Raw genomic sequence first — 26,992 nt, 5'->3', positions numbered from 1 at the left:
CTCCACTGTCCACTCTGTAGACGGCACTGGACTGGGAAGAAACTTTGGCCTTGAAGGAGCTGGCCATAGGCGACTCAGGCGCTGGGCGCGTGGTAAGTGATCATTTGTTATTTATGGCGGTAAAAGTACACTGACATCCTCGTTGCTAAGGGTTGAGCAGGAGGAGCGCTACGTATTAGCTAGAATAACCAAAGGGCATATGTAGCACCGAGCATGCGCAGACTGCCGCGCTCCTTCCCCCTCCCAGGCCGCCGGAAGTGGAGCCTGCAGAATCGGCGTCCGTGCGGGAAGTTGAGTCTTCGGATTCGGCCTTCTAACGTGGTGACGCACGAGCGCGGGAGTACGTGAGGACGCCAGCGGGTCTTAGAGAGAGTGAGTTTCGGCGTCTCTTCAGCTGAGTTTATGGCTTCGCTTTTGTGCGGCCTGTGTCGTGGCTTCCCGGGACCGCGGATAGAGGGGCCGGGGCTGAGATCCGAGCTGGTGCGGGCCGGGCGGAAGCGCTTCTTTGGGGCCAGCCTGTGTTCGCCGGGCGGAAGCGCTGTTTCGGGACAGGGCAGAGGAGCCGGCCGGCAGGGTCCGGGTCTTCTTGTCCCCTCCGGCGGGGATGGGGTTGCAGGGGCAGTCTCACTCGCACCGCATCCGGGGTTCATGGAGGTCTAGGCTGCCCCGATAGGCTTTTGATAGATTGCTCTGACTTCAGGAAGTTTGAGGCGTAGTTGCATCAGCCGAAGAGCTTACAGTGGCAGGTGGTTGGAGGGGACGGCCACTTGTGTCTCAACACACAGACCCATACTAACCTCTGTAAGTCTGCATATACCACAGAATAGATGACAGACATACACCTGAGGGACCTGAGGGACTTGAGGGAATTCAGCTCTTTTCTGTCCACACAAAAAAGCTTGTATCGTATGCCTTTCCGTTTTTCCAAAATAGGCATTATTTAAAAAAAAAAAAACAAACTGTAATATCGAATTATTGCACTATTAAGAGTCAGTCGTCAGGCTCTTTTAAAAGTGCCTTCCGTTCAGCAGCTTCATGACTCCCAGTTTTTTTTGGGGGGGGGCGTGGCGTCAGGTCCCCCTCTCCCCTACTTTTTGTCCCAATGTCCTTAACTTCATTTACCTTCTCCCGGCTTCTGTTACTGATACTGCTTCGGATCTTCTAGTGTTCTGGCACATTCCAGGAGGGCAGGTGCTCCTGCCTTGGTCCTGGGTTTGCTCCCCATCAGCAACATCTGAGGGAATTGTTGGCAATACAGATTTTAGTGTCATACCCTTTTGAGCAAGCCTTTTGGCCCATTCTAGCGCTTCTGGGTGCTCAGTTCCATGAATCACATAGCCATAAAAAGCACTCACTTGTTAGAGAACCACAGATAATGAGGTTTGAGTAAGGTGAGGTATTTTCTAGATATGGAATCTTGGGCAAATCACTTAGCTGTGACTTCACAGTGCTAATTGTTAACATGTGAGAACAATCGGGTACCACTAACCTATATAAACCCCTCAAAGGTCAGGCATTGCAAATTTACTAGACCTGCATGAAGAAAGCATACAGGTCGTGGAGGAAGGACAAGTTGTAGGTTAGAGAGCAGTTGGATTGCATGGAGTTTTGACTGCTACAAAGACTTTTATCCCACTTACTTGTGAAGAGTGAAAATTTAGTTAAAGGATAACTGTTTTTTAGCAGGATATGGTGGCTCGTGCCTGTAACTCTAATGCTCAGGAGGCTGAGGAAAGAGAAATCCCAAGTTGGAGGCCAGCCTGAGATACATAATGAGACTCTATGCACATAACCAAACCAGAACAAGAAAGCTAACGACAGTAGGTGCTACCACTAATTACATTGTGGTGTTTTAGAAAATGAACTGTTGGAGGTTGTGCGAAGGTAGTTTAAAGTTTTTTGGCCTTCTTGTTTCTTCAGTTTAGTCATACCTGCATTTGGCCCATAGTTTGGTAAAGGCCAGACCAGAGTTGCAAAGAAGCATAGAGGAGTGGCTAGCACCCCACAGCCAAAGGTGATGCTGTTTCTGTCCTTATCTTTTGTCCTCATATGTTGTATGGCTCCATCGTAACAGAAGGTCTCACGTCCATTTGGAGGGTCACAGTTACGTGGACAGGCTCCCAACTGGATGATTTTTTTTCTTTTTCAAATTGCTACACGGAGCATTTTCTGAGAACTATTCCTTTCTCCAAGGGTCCATTCAGGGTCTGAAGCTGCTGGCCTAGTGCCTAGGCTCATTACAATGTTGAAAAGGGTCAGTGACTAACGGTGGCCTGTGTAACACATAGCCTTGACTAGAGAGCACTGGCTCTAAGGCCATGTTGAGACTCCAGGATATTATGGGGAGTAAATTGTCATGTAAATATGTCATCCGGTTCTATCAGTAATAGTTAACCTTACCACCAAAGTGATAGTGTCTTGTCATGAAACTATTATTTTTCGAAGGCTCCAAATGTTTTGTTATTTTCTGTGTAAGAAAGATGTATAGCTGAGGTGCTGTGCCAGGCAAACCCTTCTTGAATTCTGCCTCCCTCTGCACATTGATTATGCCCTGTAGCCAGATTAGCATCCTTCCAGTTTCAATTTCTCCTTTAAAGTAGAGGCTTCCTAAGTTAAATGAGATAGTGTGTTACCTATTATTTGTTACTACATTATATGTTAGGTAATTTCCCTTTTTGAAAGGGGAAGAAATACTGTTTAGCATTTCCTTCTGACTGCCCTATTCATTCCCATCTTTTACGTTCCTGGTTGTTTCATCACTGCTTTTTAAGCGATGAAGATGCTGAACCAAAGCTTTTCTAGTTTGTGAGAGAAAGCAAACACTTGGAGAAAACTACAGCTCAGCTTGCTAGAAAAACATTAGTTATTTCATAATCAGTGATTTTTAGACATTGTTTTTATAGTTTCCAGATTAGCTATAATTAACTTCAGAATATCTTTGATTACCCTAAAGCTGATTTCCTTTTGTACAGTCAGCTGTGTCATGATGCTGTTATGTTATAGAAGATGGTAATTCTGTAAATAAATGCATAAAAATGGTATTAACCCTGAAGTAATTTTTTTCAATACATAGGCTTTACAATAGAACACTGATGTGTTCTACTTTTGAAAAATGCCAAAGTTCTTATGTGTTTTCCTGATTTTACATTTAGCTACAAGTATATGAATGGAATATGCTTAAAGGCATTCATAGTAGACCATACTTTTGTTTACTTTGTAGTATATTATATGAATGTAGGGAACCAAATATAAGGACAAAAATTATATACTTATGTACACATACATTAAAATTATTGTGAAAAACCATTAAAACTTTAAAGATGCCCTTTAATGGTGCTATTATTGCATCTAAGCAGTGATTCTCAGGCTTCTGTTTGTTTGTTTACTTATTTTGTTTTAACCTAGAGCCTGTTAAGCAGAAATTTACCCAGAAGGTTCAAGAGCTTGGAGACTTTAAGATCAATGACATTGGAGCCTATAGGCTCCTGATCCAGAATGTGTCCAGAGAAGTGGGGTTCTGAGTGTCTGTGTGTGACTCCCTGTCAGAGACACCGTCAGAGCATGAGCTGTACCTAAAACTATGTTGTTAGGAATCTAGGTACTGGGGATCCTCTGCCCTGCAGAGTTGCTAGCTTTGTCTCCGGGGCAAGCATATGTCTGGACTCTCATACAGAGTCATGGGTGATTATTAAAACAAAAGACTCCTAAACAAGTACAGTCTTCAATTTGTCCCATATTTTATAGAAATGGGATTCTGTGCAGAAAAACAAATAACAACAGACCCTACAGCTTTTTAAAAATTCCTGACACTGTGACAGCTGTAGCACTATTAAAGCTACTTAGTATTTCAACTGTTGTTTAGTCTCATAAGTGACTGAGGAAGAAAAACAAGGCTTCAAAAGAAGTATGTAATGTATACAAAAGAAGTATACTTGTGTGTACAACCCACAGTGGTTTTTGTTGTATGATAGCATCTGGTTTTCATTCATATGGTAAAGTAGTTTTTTGTGTGTATGTGGGTTTTTTTTTTTTCAACTTAATTTAATAATGACTCCTAGAAAAATAATTTCAAATCTAACCATTTGTTAGCTTATTATTAGTGGTAGTAGTAGTAATACTGTCATTTTCACACGTTGAGGGGGTTTTCCTGGTGACAGCTGGAGAGTGGGGGAGGGGAGTCACTTTCAATCAAGCAGCTGCTCCTTGCAGCATCACGGTGATGATATTTCAAAGCTGGTGGATAATTCTGGCTGTATTCAGAAAAGCAAATGTGTCATATTTCTGAGATGCAATAGATAGTGTGCAAGAGCCCTTTGGGATCCAGATGATAGCCAACTGACAGTGTGTGCATCCAGGCTTGCATGTCGGTGTTATTTACCATCCAGTTTCTTGGACGTTGTTACATGCACATCATAATTACAAAGCAATAAAGTCCAGTTCCACGGGGAGATGTCTCATTACTTTATGGACAGGAAGGGAAAATGAAAACCGAATTTCAGTGGTGTACTACATGCTTTTATGTGCTATGCTCTTTTATCCATTCTTCTCCACAGCCTTAGGAAGGAAGTGTGATTTTCTTTGTCTCAGCAAGAATGAGGATGTGGTCTGTCCCAGGCAACATGCCATATTTGACCCCTTCCAACTAACTTTAGGGGTCTTATACCATCAGCTGTTTCCCCATGGTGCTAAGTGACATACTTTTCATCCAGACTCACAGAATTAGGATAGCAGTGAATGAAATTTATATATATATATATATATATATATTACAGTGACCTCCGTTTTATAAGTAATACATGCTGTACAAGTGTGTTGGAGCTACACACAATCCTGTTTGGTTTTTTTTTTTCCCCCCTGAACAAACTATTTTTGGTGACACTTAAACTTTGACACCTTTCGCTCATATTGCTGGTAGCAGCGATTTTGTACTTTGGGGTGTTATAATGAATGAGTTGTGGTTCCAAATTTAAGCAACTATAGAAAGGCCATATACTGTCATATAGTCTCTTTCCCGCAACTACTCTTCTTCCCATCAAGGCATGCAAATTTTGTACTAATAAGGAGCCTGTTAGACTTCTCAATTTCCATCTTGAAAAGAAGTTCTTTACTTTTTGTGAGATGCTGCTGCTGTTTTGGTAAGTCGGGGGAGTCATTTCACTTTCTCCCTCATTGCCTAAGGACAATGCTTGTCCTAGTGTCTTCTTTTTTTCCCCGAGTTGCCATAGAAACCTTAAAGCTTGTTTTGCTCTTTCCTTTGCAAGCATGCATGCTTATGTGTAGTTTTAAAACAGTTCCTCATGTGCCAGTGCTACTGTTGATTGCTTTGCCTTTCTAGGTTGTAGCTTTCTGCAAGGACTAGCCTGTTAAACAGTATAGATTGATACAATCATGTTCTTCATGCAGCTTCAGTTTCAGACACATACCCTGACTGTCCCAGGCTCATGATAAGAGAAGTGTTTTTGTTAATGCATTGGATGAAGGGAGACTTGAATGAATCTCTGGAAAGTGCCAGACCCTTCCCAAAGCCCATGAGACTGAAACCTAGTTGCTTCTTGGCTTTTTTTTTTTTTTTTTTTTTTTTTTTTTAAGTGGATGAGTGCAATGTTTGCCCTGAAGTTCTAGGTAGACCTTTGTATCCAGTGATACTTCATTGACGTATGTATTCTAGACTTATTTTCCATGAAGAACAGAGACACGGAGATGCAGTAGAAAACCACTTCTGTAATTACTAATACTCATTCTTTTTAAAACATTACCTTGGTATAAATGGATATATAAAGACACAAGTGGGACCCTCTGACTTTCCTTTTAAGACTATGTTTGTCATTTGGTACTCCACGAGCATGAACATTTCAGAGCACTTGCTGCAGAAGTTGCTCTTACTTGCATCCTTAGTCCTGTGGGCCCCTGTCTCTAAGAACAACATGCCTGCAATCAACTCTTGAGATACAGGACCTCCGTGTTCTGGTTTTCTTATGGGCTAGAGCCTTTGTCAGTCTTAAGGACAAGGTGATGCTTGAAATAAACTCAAACCTGCTTGTGAACGCTTTTGTAAATGTGTGGTGTTGTAGGTTGATGTCTTTGTAAACAGAAGCAAAACTAAATAATTTATTTGATCCAATTTGATTAAAGACAGGAAACTTGATGGGAGCTATGTGGATGAGCCCAGATACAATAGAAAATCCAGCTGGCCATCCCTCAGTAACTGCGTTGAGAAGGGAAGCTCTCTGGGTTTGTGTAGTCTTGGCCACCTCAATGAGCTCCCTCAAGTGACTGTTGTATCAATCCCAATGGCGTTAGTGCTGGCTTCTCTCTTCAGGTCCAGGGCAGAGTTGTTACTCGAAGTTTGTTCTCCTTCACCTTGATTGAAGAGTCCATCTTTTCCTCCAAGGTTGTACTAAATGGGGGTGGGCCACAGATTCTTGTTAGAGAAAGAGTGAAGTATTTATGCTAGATAGGCAAAAATCCCCAACCTGTCCCAATCGCAGGTAATTTACAGATGTCTTCTGTTCTTTGCAGGACCATACTGCATCTTTGAAGTATGGCTGCTTTTCCCACTTGACTAATTTTTGTGCAGAGCAGATTTGGCTCCATAAATAATTCAGCATCAGTTCATGCACAGATAAAGTGAGGGGTAGCAGTGGTGGGCAGCACTTTCCCACTGACTTGGGATAGACAAAGGGATCCGGTTAGAGCAAAGACTGGAGTGGAAGTCCTTAAATCCTCTCGAAGGGTGTGATCATGGTATGCTTGCATTTTGGTCCCCATGTGCACCCTGGTTTAAAACCTGCGGCTGCAGGGCTGTCAGTAGGGAAACTTTAATGAGCTCTCATTACGCTAAAACTTGTGGTCTGTGCGAGGAAGAACTGGCTTATGATTGATACCGGAAATCATAAGTGCCGACAGGGCAGAAGTGGAGTTGGCTTGAACTCACCTAGAGTTGTGGAACAAAATTGAGGATTATATGCAAAACCTAGTAACTTCAATTTTTCAGTCACTTTTCATGTGTAAATATAGTCTGATCACTGGTGTTGAGCCAATAGCATTTTTTTTTTAAAGGAGGGGGAAATTTTGTTAGCAGGCATCATGAGATTTTTTTTTCTAATCTCCATAAAGGAAGGGTCATTAAATTCTCACAGTATTGGCTATCCTTGACAAAAAGTGGCTTGAGATTTTATTATACAGTTTATTTTAATTAAAAAGTAATTTATGAGGCCAGTGAGGCAGGTGGCCCAGTGGGGTAAAGACTTTCGCCATGAATTCCTGGTGACCTGAGGTCAGTCTTGTGGGCCAGTGTCCAGGTCAGAAGAGAGAAAAACCAACTGCATAAAGTTGTTCTTTAATGTCCATGTGAATAACGGGGCGCATGTTCTTCCTCCCCAACACCTTTGTGCACACGCACCATAATAGAAAATGATAATTATGCTTTCACAGTCCTTTCATATACTATACTGCTTAAAATGTTTGTGTATAATTGAGTCACTCATACAGTTTAAAAAAATGTGGGATAGGATTCTTAGAAAGCCTTAGTCACCATCATATAAAACCACTCAGAAGTATTTTCAGCTTTTTTCTCACGATCTCCTAATTTATTTGTTTATGCACATAAACCACTATCACTTCTCAAATGATGATTGCCTGCTGTGTGATATCTCACTTGGTCCTTACAAAATTAAATGAGCCTGTGTATCCTGGCACAGGGGAAAACCTGACAGCTTTCTTAAGGCCAGTTGGTCAGTGTGTTGTGGAACTCTTACTGAGGATCGGGTCCTTAACAATCCTACCCTGTACTGCATACGTTAATACTGCCGACCTTAGATACAATTTTCTCAAAGACGATCGGTCCATTCCACTTCCCCCCCAGCCTGTTAACACCCCCAATCCCTGACAACTTTTATGTTCCGAAACTGTTAAAATCTGTTGTGTTATCCATCATTTGTGCTTCTGTTTACTGTGCCTGTGCCAGCCACTCTCTAGTGCAGCAGTGAGCCCCTGTGAAGCCTTTTGTCCTAACTATCTCCCCGCAGCCTGACGGCCTTTCATGTGGAATTCAGCAGGATTGCTTTTCATCAACCAAAGTGGAATGCTGCTTTCTAGGTGAAAAAAAAATAATTAAATGCTTTTAAAGATGTATTTGATTAACAGGAAGCTGATCTATGTAAATTAATTATAACAGTAATGATGTCATAGCCCTGTCTTTTGTTATTAACCAGGTAATTGACTAAGAGTTTAGAAGCTTATTGTAACTGACAGCTAGCAGTTTGACCTTGTGTACTGTCTGAAAGTGAAACATGCACAATGAATGTAAATGGAGTTTGCTCATTGGGCTGCGGGTGTTGTCAGAGTGTCTGATCTTGGGATCTTAGTTACCTTCTTTCATTACTTCTTTGTTGAAAGTGCTGGCCTAGTTCCAATGTAGTCCCAAACTGGACATTATACTTATATCTCCCACTCAAAGCATCTGACTAAACACAAATGTCTGTGTCCTTGAAGAGTTGTAATCAGACATGAGACTTTGGCACATATGATATATATGTAATATAATAAATACTATATATATTGTTTTCAGGAGGCCCCAGCAGCCCACCTGCATATCACACCTGAAAGCCAAGTTCCCCAATCTGCACTTGCACAGCAGGTAACAAAAGCCTGAGATGTCGATTAATTATGCAAATAAAAATTGTTGAAGCTTCGATGGAGGACTAGGTCAGGAAAGAGTTCAGTGTTCTGCTGCACAACCGGGAGTTCCCAACTTAGTCACAGATAAGAAACACTTTTTAAAAAGTGTAATTCCATATATATATAAATTTATACATATATAAATTTGGGACATACTTGTTCCTAAAAATCATGATGCTCTGCGAATCAGTCCAAACACTAAAGAGCTTGCAGACAGGGGACATCAGGAGAACAAGATGGCAACCTTATGTAATAGTAGCATGGTTTGCATGCACGACATGTGAGAAATGTGTGCGTATTGCATGACTCTCTCTGTTTGGAAAGCCTTGGGCTAAGCTTCTGAAAGTGGCTGCCAGGACTGCAGCTTGTAGCTTACTGTCCCTTGGTGGAAAGAAGGTGGAATCTGAGTGGACAGACAGACATCTGTGAGTGCTGGAGTCAGGATGTACTGTATGAATGAGGCAGTGGTGGTTGTCAAGTGTGCCCACTCGACCACCTGCCTCACCTGGGTGCAGTTGTTGTAATGCATTCTATGTGGAATTCTATGCAAATAGTTCTCTACTTAGCTGGTGAGTTTGAACATACTGATTACTTCAAAATATATGTTTTAGCAGAACTCAGCAGACATCCTGTTTCTGCTTTCTTCCCAGCACACCCATGTTCTCAGGGATCTGAGTTGAAGCTTGCCAGCCTCACCTTCAAAACCCCTTTTCTCCTTTGACCTATTTTCCTTTTTCCTTTAAAGCCTGGCTAAAGCAAGGAAACAGCTCTAAGGTCTTCTCTGAATTGAACTTTGACCTGAGCGTATTCCGAACTGAGAGGTGTGTATGTTAACGGCATGTAGCTAAAAAGCACGTGTATTAGATGACATAAGACACAAGCTCGTGACAAAGGGCAACACTCAACTCAGATGGCTGAGGCTCTCAGCAGAAGAAGATACCTATTCTCTGGCTTTGCTGAGTGTTTCAGAAGGAGCAGAGAGGCTGAGTGCTGCTGTGTACCAAGATACAGATGGCTTCTTGGGTAAGAACTAAGTCAGAGACCCTTGAGAGTTAAAACTTCCAACTTTTCTGCAAACTGGACCATAGTCTCATTTAAACAAATGATTTTATTTTTAGCTAAGTTCTGGCTTGTCTACAAGATGAGTACTGACTGGATCTGCTTCTTCATGGTTACAGGGTTTACCAGACCAGTCATACTGTTGGAGTGTGTGCATAACTGAGGATTAACTAGTGATACGCATGTTTGTAAGACTGGCCAACAGGGTCTCACTTACCTTTGATTTGTATTTTTAGAATAACTAGATATCAGAGTAGAAATGTGTTTTTCATTCATTTAAAACAACAGATATCTAGACATAGATTTTCAAACTCTGAGCTGCAAAGCAGTCTGATGTTTCAGCTCAGGAAATAGATCATTCTAGAATTGATGTTTTGGGGGTATCCAGAGCCACAAAGATAGGGGCTAAACTGACCTGGGCAGACGTAACCTGGCCAGTTAGCATGAACAGAGTGTATGTGCCATGACCTTTGTGACAGTCATTCCAATTCATTAGTTTTCAAAATCTATGTTGCCTGGTGTGGTTTTTTTACTCATCTCATTGCCTGGCAAAATCATGGAGAAGAGCAGCTGAAGGAAGGAAGGGTGTCCTTTGGTTCATGCTTCTGGGTTCATCATGGCAGAGAAGGCAGAGAAGGAGCTTGAGGTAGCTGGTCACATGGCATTGCTTTCAGGAAGCCGGCAGCTGAGCACTGTTGTTCAGCTCTCTTGTCGTAAGGGATGACCAAAAGCAGTATCTTACATAGGGCCCCTTCCTTCCTTCCTTCCTTCCTTCCTTCCTTCCTTCCTTCCTTCCTTCCTTCCTTCCCTCCTTCCTTCCTTCCTCCCTCCCTCCCTCCCTCCCTCCCTTCCTCTCTCCTTCCCTTCCTTCCTTTCTTTCTTTCTCCCTTTCTTCCTGTCTTTTTTTTCTTTTGGTAAGATTTCTTTTTTTTTTTTTTTTAATGAAAGGAAACCTTTTACTTTTAAATCATTGGCACCATCACACTTTTAATTACAGTTCTCATTAAGTTATAATTAAACTTCATGGTATGTTATGAATAAATGTTGATCTAAAATTAAACAAAAATTGGTTCCTTTCAGTCCTGTTAAGAAATTGCTTCAGACTTTATCTTCCAAGAAGCATTTATCTGAAAGAGAAATAGGTGTTACACTTTTTAAAAAGCGTTTCTTAACTGTGACTAAGTTGGGAGCTCCCGGTTGTGCAGTAGAACACTGAACTCTTTCCTGACCTGGTCCTCCACTGCAGCTTCAACAATTTTTATTTGTGTAATTAATAGGCATCTGAGGCTTTTGTTACCTGCTGTGCAAGTGCAGATTGGGGAACTTGGCTTTCAGGTGTGATATGCAGATGGGCTGCTGGGGCCTCTTGAAAGCATCATCAGTAGCAAGTCCATTTTGCTGGTGTGAGAAACGAAAGCTGAGGAGTCTGTCTGAGAGCCGGGCTGAGTCCTAATAGTGCAGTTTAGGTGTATCGTCCCTGTGACCTCTCTGATCTATATAGGAAAAACAGAATTTCAGTTTCACACCAGGACTTCTAGAAGGGTATTCAACTCGGTCAGGCTCCTGTGTTTGGAATTGGGCATACACACTGTATCATGTCTTTACCTTTTGGGTCGTAAGAGAGCCCATGTGACTGTCCATTGTGGAGACGACAGAGCACGTGTGACTGCTCTCTAGATGGCTTTGTATTTTAAGTACCTCGGACAGAGAAGTGGAGGGCAGACATTTCAGCATCGTTAAGGGTCATAGGCAGAAGCACTACAGACCTACTTCTGTGGACAACTACAAAACAGCTTTAGGGAGGGCTCCAAAACAGGCAATTTTCAGGATGAGTGCTGTAGACTTGATGATATATGAAACAGAAAGATTATAAGAACTAAGTGAAAAGAAACAAATTACACATATCCACTTGTAAACTAGATGTGTTACTATCAGATGCGGTTGAAAAGATGTTATAGAATACTATAAGATTAGCTCCTGAGCTGAGCCTATGTGGTTCAGGGATGATGATAAAGACGCTGTGTCGTCAGCAGATGCCTAGAGTTCTTAAGCTTCAGGCATTGTTACTTATCATGTCTGGAATGGAGGTCTTATTATTTAGTGCCCGATTCAAAGGTGAGGGGTTCAAGCATAGATTAAGAATTTACTCAAGAGCCAGGTGTGGTGATCCCTGCACTGCAAGGTAGAGGCAGGTGGATCTCTGATGTTTGAGGCCAGCCTGGTCTCCAGAAAAGTTCCAGTACAGCTAGAGCTACATAAAGAAAAATCCTGCCCTATAAACAACAACAAACAAAAAATAAAAAAAAGCATGTACTCAAGATCTTTCAGCATTTAAGTCAGGATTTAAACCTGGCCTTTTGGCACCAAACTCCATCCTGCTAACCATGACATGCTTCATGATTTTCACCAGGTCAGAAAGGTATTTGATGGATCGCTGGGGGAGGTGGTGGGATGAACTTGGACTTTAAGCAAATTGAATCAGGCGTTTTGTAAGTAGATTAGGGAGAGTGTAGTGTGCTGAAGACCTGACCTTTTTGGTTGTGTCAACACATTAATACATGGCTATTAATGGTTGGTCACTTGTCTGGAATATTCTTATGTCAGTTTAAGTCCTCTTCTGAGTTGCTATGTTTTACCTGTGTAAGCCTTCCATGTGACTGTTATTAAGGCAACCCATTTCTCTCTATTTTTATTTTTGAAACTTTATTGTAAAAAAAAAAAAAAAAACCCTGAAGCAAATAATAAAAAAGGCAAGCTATTATAATAGACACTTGGGCTTCATCCCATTAATGGGTAAGGACTTTTTTTTTTTTTTTTTTTAATTTGTGGAGATTGTGAATGGGCAAAAAGAGGAGCCTGTGTCCTAAAATCTAAGTCTTCTCACTTAAAAGCAGAAGACACAGCCAGTGGCATCAGGCAGTTTCCACGTTGGCATCCCAAGCACAGTGGCTGTAATAACGAAGTCTCTGCAATGTAGTAAAGGGTCTTTGCGAACTTCAAAAGAAGACAGTGTTCTTAATTTCTACTTTAGAATCTGAGTTGTAGGCATTTCTATGTGTAGATACTGGAATGTAATTATTGAGAGTGCCATGATATTCATGAAGACCACACTTCCATTACCTTCTTAATATAATTTGATTCCAGTCTTCATGTTTTATTCATGAGGTCCGTTTTTATTCATTTCATTGTCTTCATTTCTTTTTATTCCTCCCTTTAATGGGAAGTAAGAAAATAGAGCCCCATTCTGACTCCCTTTGGTTGTATCATTAGTACAGTTCATGAAGCCACTTAACAGATTGTAGAAGGCAAGAAGAAATTGTTGTTTGTGTGCAGCTTGTCACCAGATGATTATGGAGTCCGATGAAGATTCTACACTGCCTCCCCCAGGACTCCCTATTTACTAGTCAACTTAGGTAGATGATGCTTTCTGGTACATTGAACAGGGTGTAATGATGTGAAGCCATACCATCTGCTATTATATTTAATAATTAAATGTTAAGTTTGGAAGACATAATTTCTATGTCATTTTATAAAACTTTTAGCAGAGTTTTTTTTGAAATGTACTTATGTGAAAGAAGACCTGATTTGTTTGTAAGCAGACCTTATTTGTTTATAAGTGTTGAGCTAAGAAAATTCTTGTTTTTCCTTAAATGTTAGTGCATCTTAAACTTGTTTTAATTTTCAGGAATATCTTGAATATCTGCATTATAGTTGGGATCTTCTAGGATCTAAGGAAACTACTACCATTTCAAAAATGAAATCATACCGAGAAATTGTATTAGTGGAATGAAGTAATTGTGTTATCCTGCTGGGTGGGAACACCCTCCTCCCTTAGCACTCCAGTGGCAAGTAGAGAAAATAGTCTTCTAAGTTTGTTCTTCAAAAGCCATGAATGATATGGTGTCTAAAAGTGTGTCTGATCCTGTCTCAGAAAAAGCATGCTCACTGAGCGGGCAAGGAGCAAGGTGCACTGGTATCTGGCTATGCTCTTGCTCTTTTGATTGTGTTTAATGTGCTCTTTGTCATGGCTCACTTTGTCGCCTGCCCCTTGCAATTAAGAAAGAAGAAATGTTTTTATGTTCAGTAAGAACATTTGCTCTTTCTGTAACATTCTGCACAGTTTGCAGTAATTAGAAATACCCGCCCTCTGTGTGTCTTTGAAAGGATTTTGTGGTATTTACACACTGATGTGTTCAGGTAAGCCATGCCACACTGTTGAAGGGCATTCAAGTGTCTTCTCAACGTGCTGTACCCTAGGGAATCATGGTGCTGATGTTTGCAGTTCAGCCAAGCTTTGTCTTTGTGATTTCACTTTTCTTTTCTGGTGCTTTCTCCGAATCCGAGAGCTTGTTTGGTGGTTTCTTGAGGATAAGGGCTGAGGTAAGCACACTTGTATGTAGGGAACATGTCTGAGTTCATATTGCTTTTTCAACAATATGCATACAGTTCATCTTATCAGTATCACTAGTCTTACATTATGGAGAAGGATTTGCATACAACTTCATACTCACTAGGAAAGCTAGAATAAGAAATAGGGATTAAAAAGTAAAGATTCAAGCTGGATGGGGGTTGATGGCGCATGCCTTAAGTCCCAGCACTCAGGAGGCAGAGGCAGCCGGATCTCTGGGTTTGAGGCCAGCTTGGTCTACAGAGTGAGTTCCAGGACATCCAGGGCTACATAGAAAAATTCTGTCTTCAATGACAACAAAAGTGTATTTGTTTATTACACAGAGAAACTTTGTGTCTGAATACACACACGTATACACACACCAAAAATTCTTGAATAGATGAGGAAGCCAGAGGATTTGCTTCCTACCAGAGTGCATGAGTTTGAAAAACAATTTGTTGTTCCTCAAAAAGTTAAATAGTTAAGGCAGATTTGCTGTTTGTTCCAGTAACTACTCCTAGGATGCATGCTCATATAGAGAACAGCACACTGAGATCATGTGAATGTTATGCATCCTAGGGCCAGGCTGCAAACACTGGGAAAGCCCATCTGCAGATGAATAGGAAAACAGGTTGTGAAGTGTCATGCAGTGAACTATTACTTGACCATAGTAAGTATTGGTGTAAAATCAGTGATCTTCAAAGTCTGTATTGGATGTTTCACTTACATGAGAAGTCCAGAATAGGGAAAACTCTTACACAGAAATTAAGTGGATAATTATTAGGGTCTCAGGGGAAAAAAAGGTAGTGGGACCTCTCGACGGTATGGGGTTTCTTTTTTGGCATCAAGAAAGTTCTGGAATTAATACTGGTAATGGCTACACAACCCATGAATATACTAAAATAATCTGAGCTCTGTGCTTCAAGACTGTGATTATTATTGTATGTAGATTATGTCTCCATTTAAAAATTCTAAACTTAAGTATTTGGAAAGTTGGATATTTAGAAAGCTCTCAGCCTAGGCAATAGCAGGCCTTTAATAAATACTTGTGAATTATATTTCCTTATGATTTTTAAAAAAGAATGTGTATTCAACTATGTAAAACTGTTAAATGAAACTTATCAAAGGTAGTGATGGCTTACTGTTGATCTTTCTAAGCTATGTAACAATAAACAGTTTCCTGGAGAAGGAGCCACATAATGGAAGATGATTTCAGTAAATTTATTGCACTTGCAATAATACGGAGACCCCGATCTTCAGCTCAGTGTGTAGTTACTCCCATTAAGACTCTATCATGTCTGTGTTTCTTATGGAATTAATTTGTTAGTATCACATACCAAATTGGGAATAGAATTTACAGCTGGTAGATATTCTTGCAATTTAATGGTTTCAGTTCTTATTGAACGTTTAAATCTGAAAATTGAGATGCATACTGCCTTGGTAAATGATAATGTTGAAATATTTTCTGCTTTGCAAGTAGAATTCAAAATCCCTGTAATTAGTTTCTTTTCCCTTTCTACTCTTTTCTTACCCCCTTTGGGACACACTGGTTTCTCAAATTATGAATCCAGTTTCTTTGTTTATTCTAGCCATGTAGTTTTTCTTATTACATACCTGTTTAATTTTTAATTTCTCATTAAAAGTAAATATGGCTAATTTCCCCATCAATATTCAAGAAATCTTCCATGTCTCTGCCACAACCTTGATATAATGCTGTCTAGTGTGTATTACTACATAATTAAAGTGGTGTTTTGTTTGTCAAAGAGTTTTGGCAAAGCAATTTGTCAACATATTTTAAATGAACTGTAGGTTTATGTCTATGAATTGATACAGTGTTCTGGAAGATAGATAATGTACATCACATGGTGAGAAGATTATTACAACCGTGGGAATAACAGAGATGATCAGGAAGGTGACCTGATTTTCTTAACCATGCTTGCTTACTGTGTAATGGAAGCTCATTCAGAACACTAACCCTAACTCATTTGGGAGACCCTTTAAGCACAGACCATGTACTGGTCACTGTGTTCACAGTGAACACACAGTCTAGTTCTGTGTAATCATGGTCACATTCAACAAGGCTACCCTGCCCTCTGCCATTTAAGCTGCACTTGTGATTTGGGAGAAGCGGAGTTGACTAAGCAGAGACTGTCCTGACAGACCAAAGGCAGGTTAGGCACTGGAGTCAGCCCTGTACAATTATGATAAAGGCTTGGTACTTTATTCTCACTGTGATACTGAGCCACTAAAGGCTTATTACTAAGGATTCAACGTATGTCAAGGCTACAGTATGATTTCTGAGGAGAGAGACCCACATAACTGAGACCAAATAAGAGACCGCTGTGTCATGGTAAATGCTCAGTAGGACTTTGGACTTGCTTGAGGTGTGTACACCAGTGTGAGTGGAAGCAGAAACTGGAACCATTATTGTTAACTTGAACATGGCTGAATTTCTTTGTTTATACCTCTCTCTCTTCCCCAGGGAATAACCCCATAGCTTATCAGAGGAAATCTTTTAAATATAGTTTTTTTTATAGGACAGATTTTTCTTTGTCACTTAAAACACCTTGGGTACAATCCTAGTCTTCATGGGAGAGGGACCCATAGAGTGGTAATTTTCTCTCTTGACTGTGTCCACCTTTGCGTGCCTGATGCATTAAAAGAGGGTTGCATGATGTATATGTCTGTTCTTCTAGTTTCCTGGAACCAGTATCTTCACTTCTTTCAATAAGTATAAATGGTCATTTAGGTGTTGAGAATATAAGTGTCCTGATCTTTCCTGTCCTCCTAGCACTTGACATTTGGAATAGGTAGATGGAAGATGGAGTGGCTGAATCATTACTATTAGAAAGGAGGCTTCACGTTTCACAAACCAAGACACCAGGCACACTGTAGTCCTCCTATAAGATTGTGACCTGGGAGCTTGCTAAGAAGTCAAAGCTGAACAAACCAAATTTGGAAATCATGATAAAAAAGAATCAACAGGATGGAGGTCTCAAGTTCACAGGAAACATTAAGTATAGAAGAAAATAAACCCCTGCGAAAGGGATTAGATTGCAGTTCTCAACCTGTCAATTGTGACCTTTGAGGTTCACATATCAGATATCTGAATATCAGATGTTTACATTGTGATTCATAACAGTAGCAAAATTACAGTTTTGAAATAGCAATGAACTCATTTTATGGTTGGGGGGAGGTCACCACACCATGAACTACATTAAAGGTTTGTAGCATTAGGAAGGTTGAAAATCACTTCTAATCCTTAGAAGGACTGTGGCGGTACAGGAAAGCTAAGTATCCATGAAGTGGGAGCTGACCGTCTGTGAGAAGGTGGAGCTGTGAAGTTGGAAGGGCTGCACAGGAAGGGGCTCAGCCTGGCCAGAAGAGCTGAAGCCCAGCCTGAGCCTGAACACGGGGCAGAGACTGGGGAGGTTGTGTTTCGTGTGTGTTCTTGGTCACTGGGAATTCTAATGCACAAGAGCTGCCTCTAAAGTAGTGGTGTCATCAGCTTTGATTGGCTGTTGCTGCTGCTGCAAAATGCCTATCATCCACAGGACTCTGCTTGCCCCATGCAGATATAATTAGATGAACGGCATGAAAGTTACAGGGGCTGGAGGATTCAGTTTCCCAGTGTGAAACCATAGCCATTTCTCTAATGTTATCTGGGAGCTTTTCGGTTTGAAATTTGGTTATCTTAATTTTATTGTAGCCACAGAGCTACAATAATAGTGATAAAGCCAAGGCAATAAGTACACTTGATATGTTAGGCACATGACTGGGCTCCATCTTCCATGGGTGTGTGATCTTTGGGGTCATTGCTCTTGGTGTTAAGATTGCTAAGGTTTTCCACAAAGCGATTCTGATCAGATTTGAGGTCTATACCATAGGAGGAAACTCATACCTTCTTCTCTAAACCTGGTCAGGAGCCCTTGCATGGGGTGGTCACAGGCTCTAGTAGGGGATTCTTCTAGTTTTTTTTTTTTTTTTTTTTATAAACAACCATGTTGTCAAACTGCTTTCCAAGTACTCTTGTTCTTTCCCCAGGGTTCTGTCCTTATTGTTTTCTCTTAGTTGGGATTTCTATTGTTTTGATGAAACACTATGGCCAACAGCAAGCTGGGGAGAAAAGACTTTATTTGGGTTACCCTTCCACATTGTAGTCCTTCATTGAAGGAAGCCAGGTCAGGAACTCAAATAGGGCAGGAACTTGGAGGCAGGAGCTGATGCAAAGACCATGGAGGGATGCTACTTATTAACTTGTTCCTTGTGGTTTGCTCAGCCTACTTTCTTATAAAATCCAGGATCACCAATCCTCTAGGGGTGGCACCAACCACAATGAGCTAGACTTTAACTGTCAATCCCTAATTAGTAAAATGTCTTAAAGCATCCATTCTCAACCTTTGGGTTGCAACCCTTTTAGGTTAAATGACCCTTTTACTGGGGTCACCAAATACCATTGCTGCTTAGTGGTTCACTTCCCCTGACTTGCTCAGCTGTGGTCTTATAGAACCTAAGATCACCTGTGCAGGGATGACATACCCACAATGAGCTGGGTTCTCTGCCATCAATCACTAATTAAGTACAGCCAGGTCTCATGGAGGCATTTTTAAAATTGAAGCTCTTTCCTCTCAGATGACTATATCTTGTGTCAAGTTGACATAAAAATAGCCAACACACCTTCCTCAAACAAGCTGCTTATTGTAACAGGCACTGGTTAATAGGGAAGTCAGTAACTGTCCAAAGGGCTGAGAATGGACAACTGTAATCCCTGCATTAGTTATGTCTCTGTTGCTGTGATACAACACCATGACCAAGGCAACTGATATGAGAAAGCATTTAGTTGGGCCTATGGTTGCAATGGGTTAGAGTCCATGATGGCAGAATGAAGGCATTTTGGGAGGAATAGATAAGAGCTTATTAAAGCTAGGCAGAGAACATACTGAAAATGGCATGATTCATTTGAAGCCTCAAAGCTAGTCTTCTGTGACACACTAAGGCCATGCCTCCCAATCCTTCCCAAACAGTTGTACCATCTTGGGATCAAATATTCAAACATGAGCCTATGGGAGCCACTCAAACCACTGTAATGCAGTGATTACAGTGTTCATAGAACGCCTCAGAAAAGGGGAGAGCAAAAAATGTAAAAGCTGAGGATGGGGAGAAAGATGTCCAAAAAAAGGACGCCTTCTGGATGTGATAGCCATTGCACTCATGAACTCACTATAGCCTTGGTTATCTACACAAGGCTTGCACAAGATTGGACTCATCAACCTTTAATCATGGGTGAAGGAGGGACCAACGAGGCCACACCCTTCCTCAAAGGATTATCAGCAATCAAAGCTTATTGGGGGGACAGATATCACTTTCTTCAGTAGAGTAGCCACAGAAAAGTGGCCCCTGCTTCACTCAGTAACTTTCCCACATTCCAGCTCTAAATTTGCAAGAAGAAAACATGAAAGTACATGTGAGGAGGGACTTGTTTGGAAGGTGCCAGTGGGAGAGGGATGAGGATGGGGGATGAAAATGACTAAAATTTATTATTTAATATGTAAAAGAGTAAAAAACTGGAAGAAATACATTTTGGAAGTCCAGAGTGTATTTGAGCTTTATGGGAATTGCCTTTTGCAGGTTTGATTTCAACATAAGTGATATTGAAATGAAAATACTAGCACTTTTCCATCATTTTATTTGCCCTAGAACTTGTAGCAATCCTGAGATATCATTAGTTATTCCAGCTTAGTGTGAAGGTACTGAGAACCAGCAGCGTTAAGTGATGGGCTACTTAGCACTCCTAAGTAGACACTTTGTAAAATTACTTTTCTTCAAATTTTTAATTTTTTGTAATTAAAATATAATTTCATCATTTTCTAAAAAGCCCATGCATTATCTAGTATGTTCGGTTACTGCTACCTGGAGTTGGGAGCTGAGAAATCACCACAGGAAAACATCAGTAAATGAGCACTTTCTGGAACATCTTTCAAACCCTTTATCTACTTTTCCTGTATCTGTACCTGACTCCCCATTCCCCCACTTCCTGGTCTTTTATTCAAACACTTGATTCTTTTTATGGACCCATTCTTAGCCTGTCCTTATCTGTCCCTTCTCACTAGCTACTCCTGCTTGTGAGCAGGAACCAATCCCTGTCTGAAATCAAGACCATATTAGTAAGTAATTGCTGCCTAAACCAACTACTGCAGAACCAACCTCTCTGTGGTTCAAAGGAAGGGCCCATTGGACTCCCAGTTATATCTGTGTCACCTTAGACAGCTTTGAGTCTGAAGATTAGCTGTCAGTGGCTGGGACCAGGGACCATGGAAGGACCAGAGCCTGTGCACATTAACCCAGACTCTAGCCCTTACTGGAAGCCTGCAGTACATCTTGGGACTAGGTTTGGGCTTCTTGTATTATCTGCCCCTCTGCTCTGTCATCCCAAGCGTGTCACAATGCCAGCCTCAGTGGAGAGGGTGGAGAGGAGGACCACTGACTCATGGAACTCTTCCTTGTCACTAACTCAAATGAACTCTGTAAGGCAGTAGTCCTGTCACCACCTTCTGCGCAGTTGTGTTCCCATGGTCTTGGGTTCCTTCTCTGTGCTTACAACATCCTGAGCCAGTGTTTGGTTTACTTCCTGGTGACAAGTGAGCCTAAGAACAAGGACTCCATTTTTTCAGTGTAGGATTTGGCACATACGTAAGTTTTTATAAGCCATGACTAAGAATTTGGGGCGTGGACACCTATTAGTATGAAAATTGGATTAGACCATAACATGCTCACAAATCTTAAAACCTACTTTTTTTTTTTTTTTTTTTTTTTTTTGGCATTTTGAGTATTTCTGCTAACAATATTAGATAGGGATACTTGGCAGGGACTTGATAAAAATTACTTAATGTTTGTCTACTGTCTGTAGATTTACTGTCATAATCTGACTTGTCATTTTAATTTTTTATGTGTATATGGATGTGTGTTTAGGGTCGTACGATATGTGTATGTGTATATGTAGATGATGGGTGTGTATGACAGCATCTGTGAGTGCTAGCACACATGTGCCATGGCATGCATGTGGAGGTTAGAGGGCAACCTCAGATGTTGGTGGTCCTCGCCTTCTACTTTGGTTGAGGCAGGGCCTCACTTTGTTCTTCCTGCGGTATACACCAGGCTAGCTGGGACTCTGCTGACTCTGCGTCTGGTTTCATCATAGGAACTCTGGTTTACAGATGCAGGCAACCATGCCCAGCTCTGTATATACTTTGGATAATTGGATTCAGGTTTTCATGTTTACAGCAAGCTTTCCACACTGAGCCTTCTCCCTCGTCCAGGTTTTTTCCATTATTATTACAATTGCTATTATTATTGTGTGTATATAATGTGTGGATTGTGCGTATGCATGTCACAGTGTATCTGTGAAGGTCAGACGACAACTCTGGAGTTGGGTTTCCCCCTCCACCTTTTTTGGGTCCTCAGGTTGTGTATCTCTTCTACTAAGAAAGACACATTACAAGTTAATGCCCACTGTGGTCAAGGAAAGCATGCCTATCCTTAAGTCCACTTGGATCTGGGATAAAATTTCTGTTTTAGAATGTGAAATGAATAAAGAAGTTAGTAATATCCCTGTTGGGCTAAGGTGTATGTGGCTATGCCAGCAGCCTGTGCCCATCTTCCAGTGTGGATCTGAGCAGCTTGGTGGTTCTCAGGTGATGAGTTTACCATGCACTGTGTGTTTCAGGTGCAGTTCCCCGTGTGCCTCTCTGGGTTCCTAATCCTCTAGCACAGTTCCTTATCTGTGCTCCTGATATCCAGTAGTCATGCAGCGGAGAACAAGAGGGATCAACACCGGCCTCCTTATGCTTCTCTCTCAAGTGTTCCACGTTGGGATCAACAACATTCCACCTGTTACCCTCGCAACCTTGGCTGTCAATGTCTGGTTCTTCCTGAATCCTTGGAAGCCCCTGTACCATTCCTGCATCAGCGTGGAAAAGTGTTACCAGCAGAAAGACTGGCAGCGTTTACTGCTTTCTCCCCTGCACCATGGAGATGACTGGCATTTGTATTTCAACATGGTGTCCTTGCTCTGGAAAGGAGTGAAGCTGGAGAAAAGGCTGGGAAGTCAATGGTTTGCCTACATCGTCACCACATTCTCCCTGCTTACAGGGGTGGTGTATTTGCTTTTGCAGATTGTTTTTGCAGAACTCATGAATCAGCCTGACTTCAGAAAGAACTGTGCAGTTGGCTTCTCAGGTAAGGCAGATACTTTCTGAGGGCTGTGTGAGGGAGGTTGGCTGTTTCCTTTGCTAGTTGATATGGGGACAGAATCCCGAGGGTTAATGACTGCTGGGGCCTGCATCTTGAAGAACAGACAAGAAGGTATCATGGACTGCCCCACATTATGCTGCATCTTCATTCTTGGGCATTTAGGACCCTGGCCTGCTAGAACGTGGTTTGGGGGTACCAGAAGCATGCAGCTGGCTTCCTCATGGTAGACCTATGGAGAGAGTCGAGGATGTCTTTACAAAAGAATGTTTTGAAAACATGAGTATGCCAGGAAGCAGACTCAGGGTACCCTGGTTACCAACTTCTCTGAGTCAGTGAGGCACAGAACACTTGTATGTGGCAGGTAGCACCAAGCAAATGAAATACTTACAGATAGGCATCAAGGGGCAACAAAAGCCAGGGGTTCACTGTGAGCTGGTCCCCAAGGTTCAGATGACTTCCCAGGGCAGATGAGGTCTTGACTGTACATGTTCCACTTCCAGATGAAGCCTCTAGAAGTCAGCCCTCCTTTACCCCAGTACAGTCAGTGATCATAGGAATTCACGAAGGACAAGCTTGACTTGGCCCTGGGCTGGTGTAGCCAGTGCTGCCTTTATCTCACGGTGCACTTCGTATCTTCCACAGTTATGATTAAAAATCAGAAGCACGAAATGGGGAGAACTGTATTAGCCCAATGTCACCTAGAGAATAATGTGGCTTGTGCCACTCAGTAATTTCATTGACATGATTATCCAATCATGAATATCCAATCAGAATGGAAAGATGGCTCAGCCGTGAACACATATTGATCTTCCAGAGGACCCAAGTTTGATTTCCAGCATCCTGCGGATGCCCACAGTCAGCTGTAACTCCAGCTCCACTAGAATACATACACTCTTCAACTTTTCAGTGTTTTTCCATAGAGGCTACAGGAATTCATGTTATTGGTATTTGTTTGTTGTTAATATTTATATAACATAAAATGAGGGTCCATTCTTCTGGCCTCTCTGGGCCCCAGCAGTCACATATATTTACCTGTACACAGATGCAAAGTCATATACATAATTTAAAATTAAAAATGAATCTTTAAAATATAAGCGTCCAACCCATTATTGTAGTATGCTCCCATGTCTTGGGAGCCATCATAGCTACTCACCGTCACTGTTTTGTTTGTGTTGCAGACCCAGAAGGAATGGCGACATCTTGGTACTGTAGTGAAGTAGCTAGCTCAAGGCTTTACAGCTAGTAAGAAGTAGACGTGGGATTTGAACCCAGTGGGGATGCTCTCACCTGCATTGCCCCAGAAATTCTGATTTTACAGATGTTTCATGGGCCTGAAATTGCCACCAAGATTTAAGTTAGGTGTGCTAAGTATGAGATGTGAAAAGGGGGAGAGTAATGATCCTGAACAAGAAGACAGAGCCCTTCCCTCTGGCTCCCCTGCTGTTACCCCAGCCTTCCTTCTCAACCTCAGTCTTCTGTGTGTAATTATGAAGTACAGACCCTGCTTTCAATGTTTTTCCATAGAGGCTACAAAACTGGTATCTGTTCATTGTTCATACTCATATAGCATAAAATTAACTGCTTTAAAGTGGACAGTTCCCTGGCATTTGATACCATTGCTGGTGGCCGGTTCCCACCGACTATGCTGTATACTTGGAAGCAATTTGAATTTCCGTGTCAGATCTGTCAAAGGGATGACCGCTATGCTCATTGCCCTATGGATTGTGTTTCAGAGCAGAAAGTTGGATGTAATAACTGAATAATTGTTTTCATATTTAATTACTTTTCTTTGTGCCCAGTGATTCTCTCCCTGTTCAGATTGTTGATATCAGTATGTTCTTTATTCTCTTCTAGGAGTTCTGTTTGCCTTGAAAGTTCTTAGCAACCATTACTGCCCCGGGGGCTTTGTCAACATTTTGGGCTTTCTTGTCCCCAACAGATTTGCTTGTTGGGCAGAGCTGGTGGCCATTCACTTCTGCACCCCAGGGTAAGTAAGTCTTTACTCTCAGGGGATAAACATAGGAACATGTTGATCCTTGTGGAGAAGGAGTTGAAATAATAATGAGGGAACCAGTTATTTTCTTTCTATGTAGTGGTGGCTTGTAACCCTAGCATTTAGAAATCCGAGGTCAACTTGAGCTTGGGTTATAGAGAGACTCCCTGTCTCAAAAACTAAAACTTTTTTTTTTTTAAATCAAGCATATTTTTTAACTTTGAAGGCAGATTTAAGTTCCATGATTTTGACATTAAATGTTCCCCTGGTTGAATCCTGTCAACTACTGAACTGTGATTTAGAAGTTTGTTTCTTCCCTTGTAACTAGGAATAAGTGATCATAGTGTATATAGACTTGAGGGTAAGTATTAACCAGTCAGTGGTGAATTCTAATAATATTCTAGACAACCGCATAGATATCATGGAAAGATTAAAAAAAATACCAAGGACACTTGCTTAATGCTTTGTGGCCGTGTTAAATTAGAAATCGTCTTGGTTATAAAGCTCTTTAAACAGAATACTTTTACACAGTAAATAGATGGACCCTGCTGGGTGTGGTGGTGCAGGTTATAATCTCGGCATTAGGAGGACTGTAAGTTAGAAGCCAGCCTTAGCTACATCTCAAAAATAAGACAACGCCAAGATGAATGAACTCTGAACCATTTGGGGCTGTGAAGCGTCTGTGGGCCTGACTCTATTCCTTTGCCTTTATTCCCTTGTTAATGTGACTTCATCAGAGGCCACTCGCAGAACCCCCAGGGCTATAAGAATACCAGGCAGATCTTTTCCTGGACTGTTGAGGGTTGATGCCTAGCTTCCAGGAGACATTAGACTCATTCTGATTTCACCTCCTGATTCCCACTCTGAACTTTCCCACATTTGGGTCTTTCTCTGCTGTTAGGACGAAGGAGGATGAATTGTGTGATGTGCCCCATTTCTCCTGCAACCTCCACTTCACACAATCTGTATCATGCTGCTGGAACACATTTTCCTGTGTTGCTGGTAGTCTACTATCTTGGATCCTTCTTTAATGCTAATTCTTCATCATTGAAGCCATTGGCAGCCAGTGTATAATTGGCACACAGGTGGAACTGAACACCTCTCACAATTGTATTGTTATTTGTGACAGTTCAGGGAAGAAAGCTCATCAAAATCTTCCATGTTTTCTTTGAAAGGGGTCTAGTAATGTCCATGTTTCATGTCTCATCTGAGCAGCCCCCTCTGCCCTGTTACTCACAGCTCCACTCTCTTGACTCAGTTAAAGTGTATCCTGGTTGCACTCAACATTCTTATGATAGTCACCCCCTCTGGTGCTTGTCCCATAATGAGTCCACTGAAAAACAGTGCTTTTAATATTCTCCCAGCCCGATTCCTGTGTAGCTCGCCGTGCTTTTCTTTTAGGGTCTCCACTTCACATGGAAAGGGGATGGTTGCATAATAAATAGCCCCTTTCCATGCATAGGGATGGGATAGTCTGAGCCCATGAACTAAATGGAACTTCCATACTCTACAGCATGAAAGAATAAATCTTTCAGTTTATAAGATTTGACTGCTTTAAGTGATAAACTTCTAATATGTAAGCATCTACTTAGGCATGCGTCCTAATGCAGATTAAGCTGACCACTGGTCTAGAGAACCAAAAAAGCAAGTGCTTCTTGAAGGCAGATATATAATCTCAAAAAATTAAAAGACAGAGTTTTGTCATAGAGCAGGGGAGGGAGGAGAATGGGAGGGGGAAAAAAAGAATGGGGGAGCCAGAGCTTTTACTTTCTGGTGGTTGTCAAATAGATGGGGAGACACGATGAGTCTTTCCATCAAAGCCTGTCTTTCTTGTTAGAACTATGTGGGCTGCCCTACGTATGGGAGGGAGAGAGAGTCTGTGAGAGCAAACATTTGGTGCTTGTCTGGGTCTCGTAAAACCATAGATGGTAACTGCCCCAGGTACTCTGAGTGTTACGAAGGAAGGTGTCCAGAAAAGGCAGCCAGGAGGCATCGTGCAGAGCCTGAACCTGACCCAAGATTGAAGTAGTCACACTCATTTACACACTTGTCACTTTTTTTTCTCTTCCTGGGAGCCTGCTATGCCAGTGTTTGAAGAGGTGTCCTTGCTGAGGCTTAGTTGCTCAGCCAAGTCTAAAAGTATTTTTGCTAGATTGTAGAAATTTTGAGTTCTGTTTTAAAACAGACACCGATTTCTTCAACTAGAGTTGAAAACATATGAATTGTGTCAGTCTGTAATGGAGAGTGCATTCCATGGCCAGGATGTTGGTGACCATGTGAAGAAGTCTGTGATTCCAGATTTCTGGACTATTGTATATTATTAGGACAAAGACTGTTTGTCCTCAAGGTTTCCTAAGGGCCACCAGCTCTCAAGATATGTCTGTTTGTGGAATGTGTGACTCATACTTCACCTCGACCAGAAACACTAATAGCAGTCGTTCAGTTGTAAGCAAAGTTGTTAACTCACACCTTTTGGAAAAATATACAGGGTTATCAAGTGCAAAGAAGAGAAAGAGGTGTAAAGGTTAACATAGTCCCCAGATGCTAGAGGCGCATTTCCTTCTGAACTTTTTGAAAAGTAAGATGTTTCCAACCACATAGTAGAAAATAAACAACCCCTGTGG

At 41.5% G+C, this 26,992-nt stretch overlaps 1 protein-coding gene across 4 annotated transcripts in view; it reads left to right on the top strand.

Moving 5' to 3' along the window:
- The first annotated feature begins 210 nt into the window (after positions 1-210).
- Rhbdd1 (rhomboid domain containing 1) overlaps positions 211-26,992 on the top strand; it is a 132,412-nt gene continuing 105,630 nt past the window's right edge. For 3 of the 4 annotated variants that reach the window (XM_076914925.1, XM_034521847.2, XM_034521849.2), the window contains exons 1-3: positions 211-372; positions 21,849-22,360; positions 24,230-24,362. In XM_076914925.1, the coding sequence (XP_076771040.1) occupies positions 21,928-22,360; positions 24,230-24,362 (566 nt within the window). In that variant the 5' untranslated portion in view covers positions 211-372; positions 21,849-21,927. Of the gene's footprint in view, positions 373-20,570; positions 20,816-21,848; positions 22,361-24,229; positions 24,363-26,992 lie in introns of those variants that run through there. The other variant, XM_076914924.1, reaches the window with a different exon arrangement.

The sequence above is a fragment of the Arvicanthis niloticus genome, chromosome 17 (assembly GCF_011762505.2).
Source record: "Arvicanthis niloticus isolate mArvNil1 chromosome 17, mArvNil1.pat.X, whole genome shotgun sequence".
Lineage (NCBI taxonomy): Eukaryota > Metazoa > Chordata > Mammalia > Rodentia > Muridae > Arvicanthis > Arvicanthis niloticus.
Note: the sequence above shows the minus strand (reverse complement) of the source record. Positions and strands in the feature narration are given on the sequence as shown.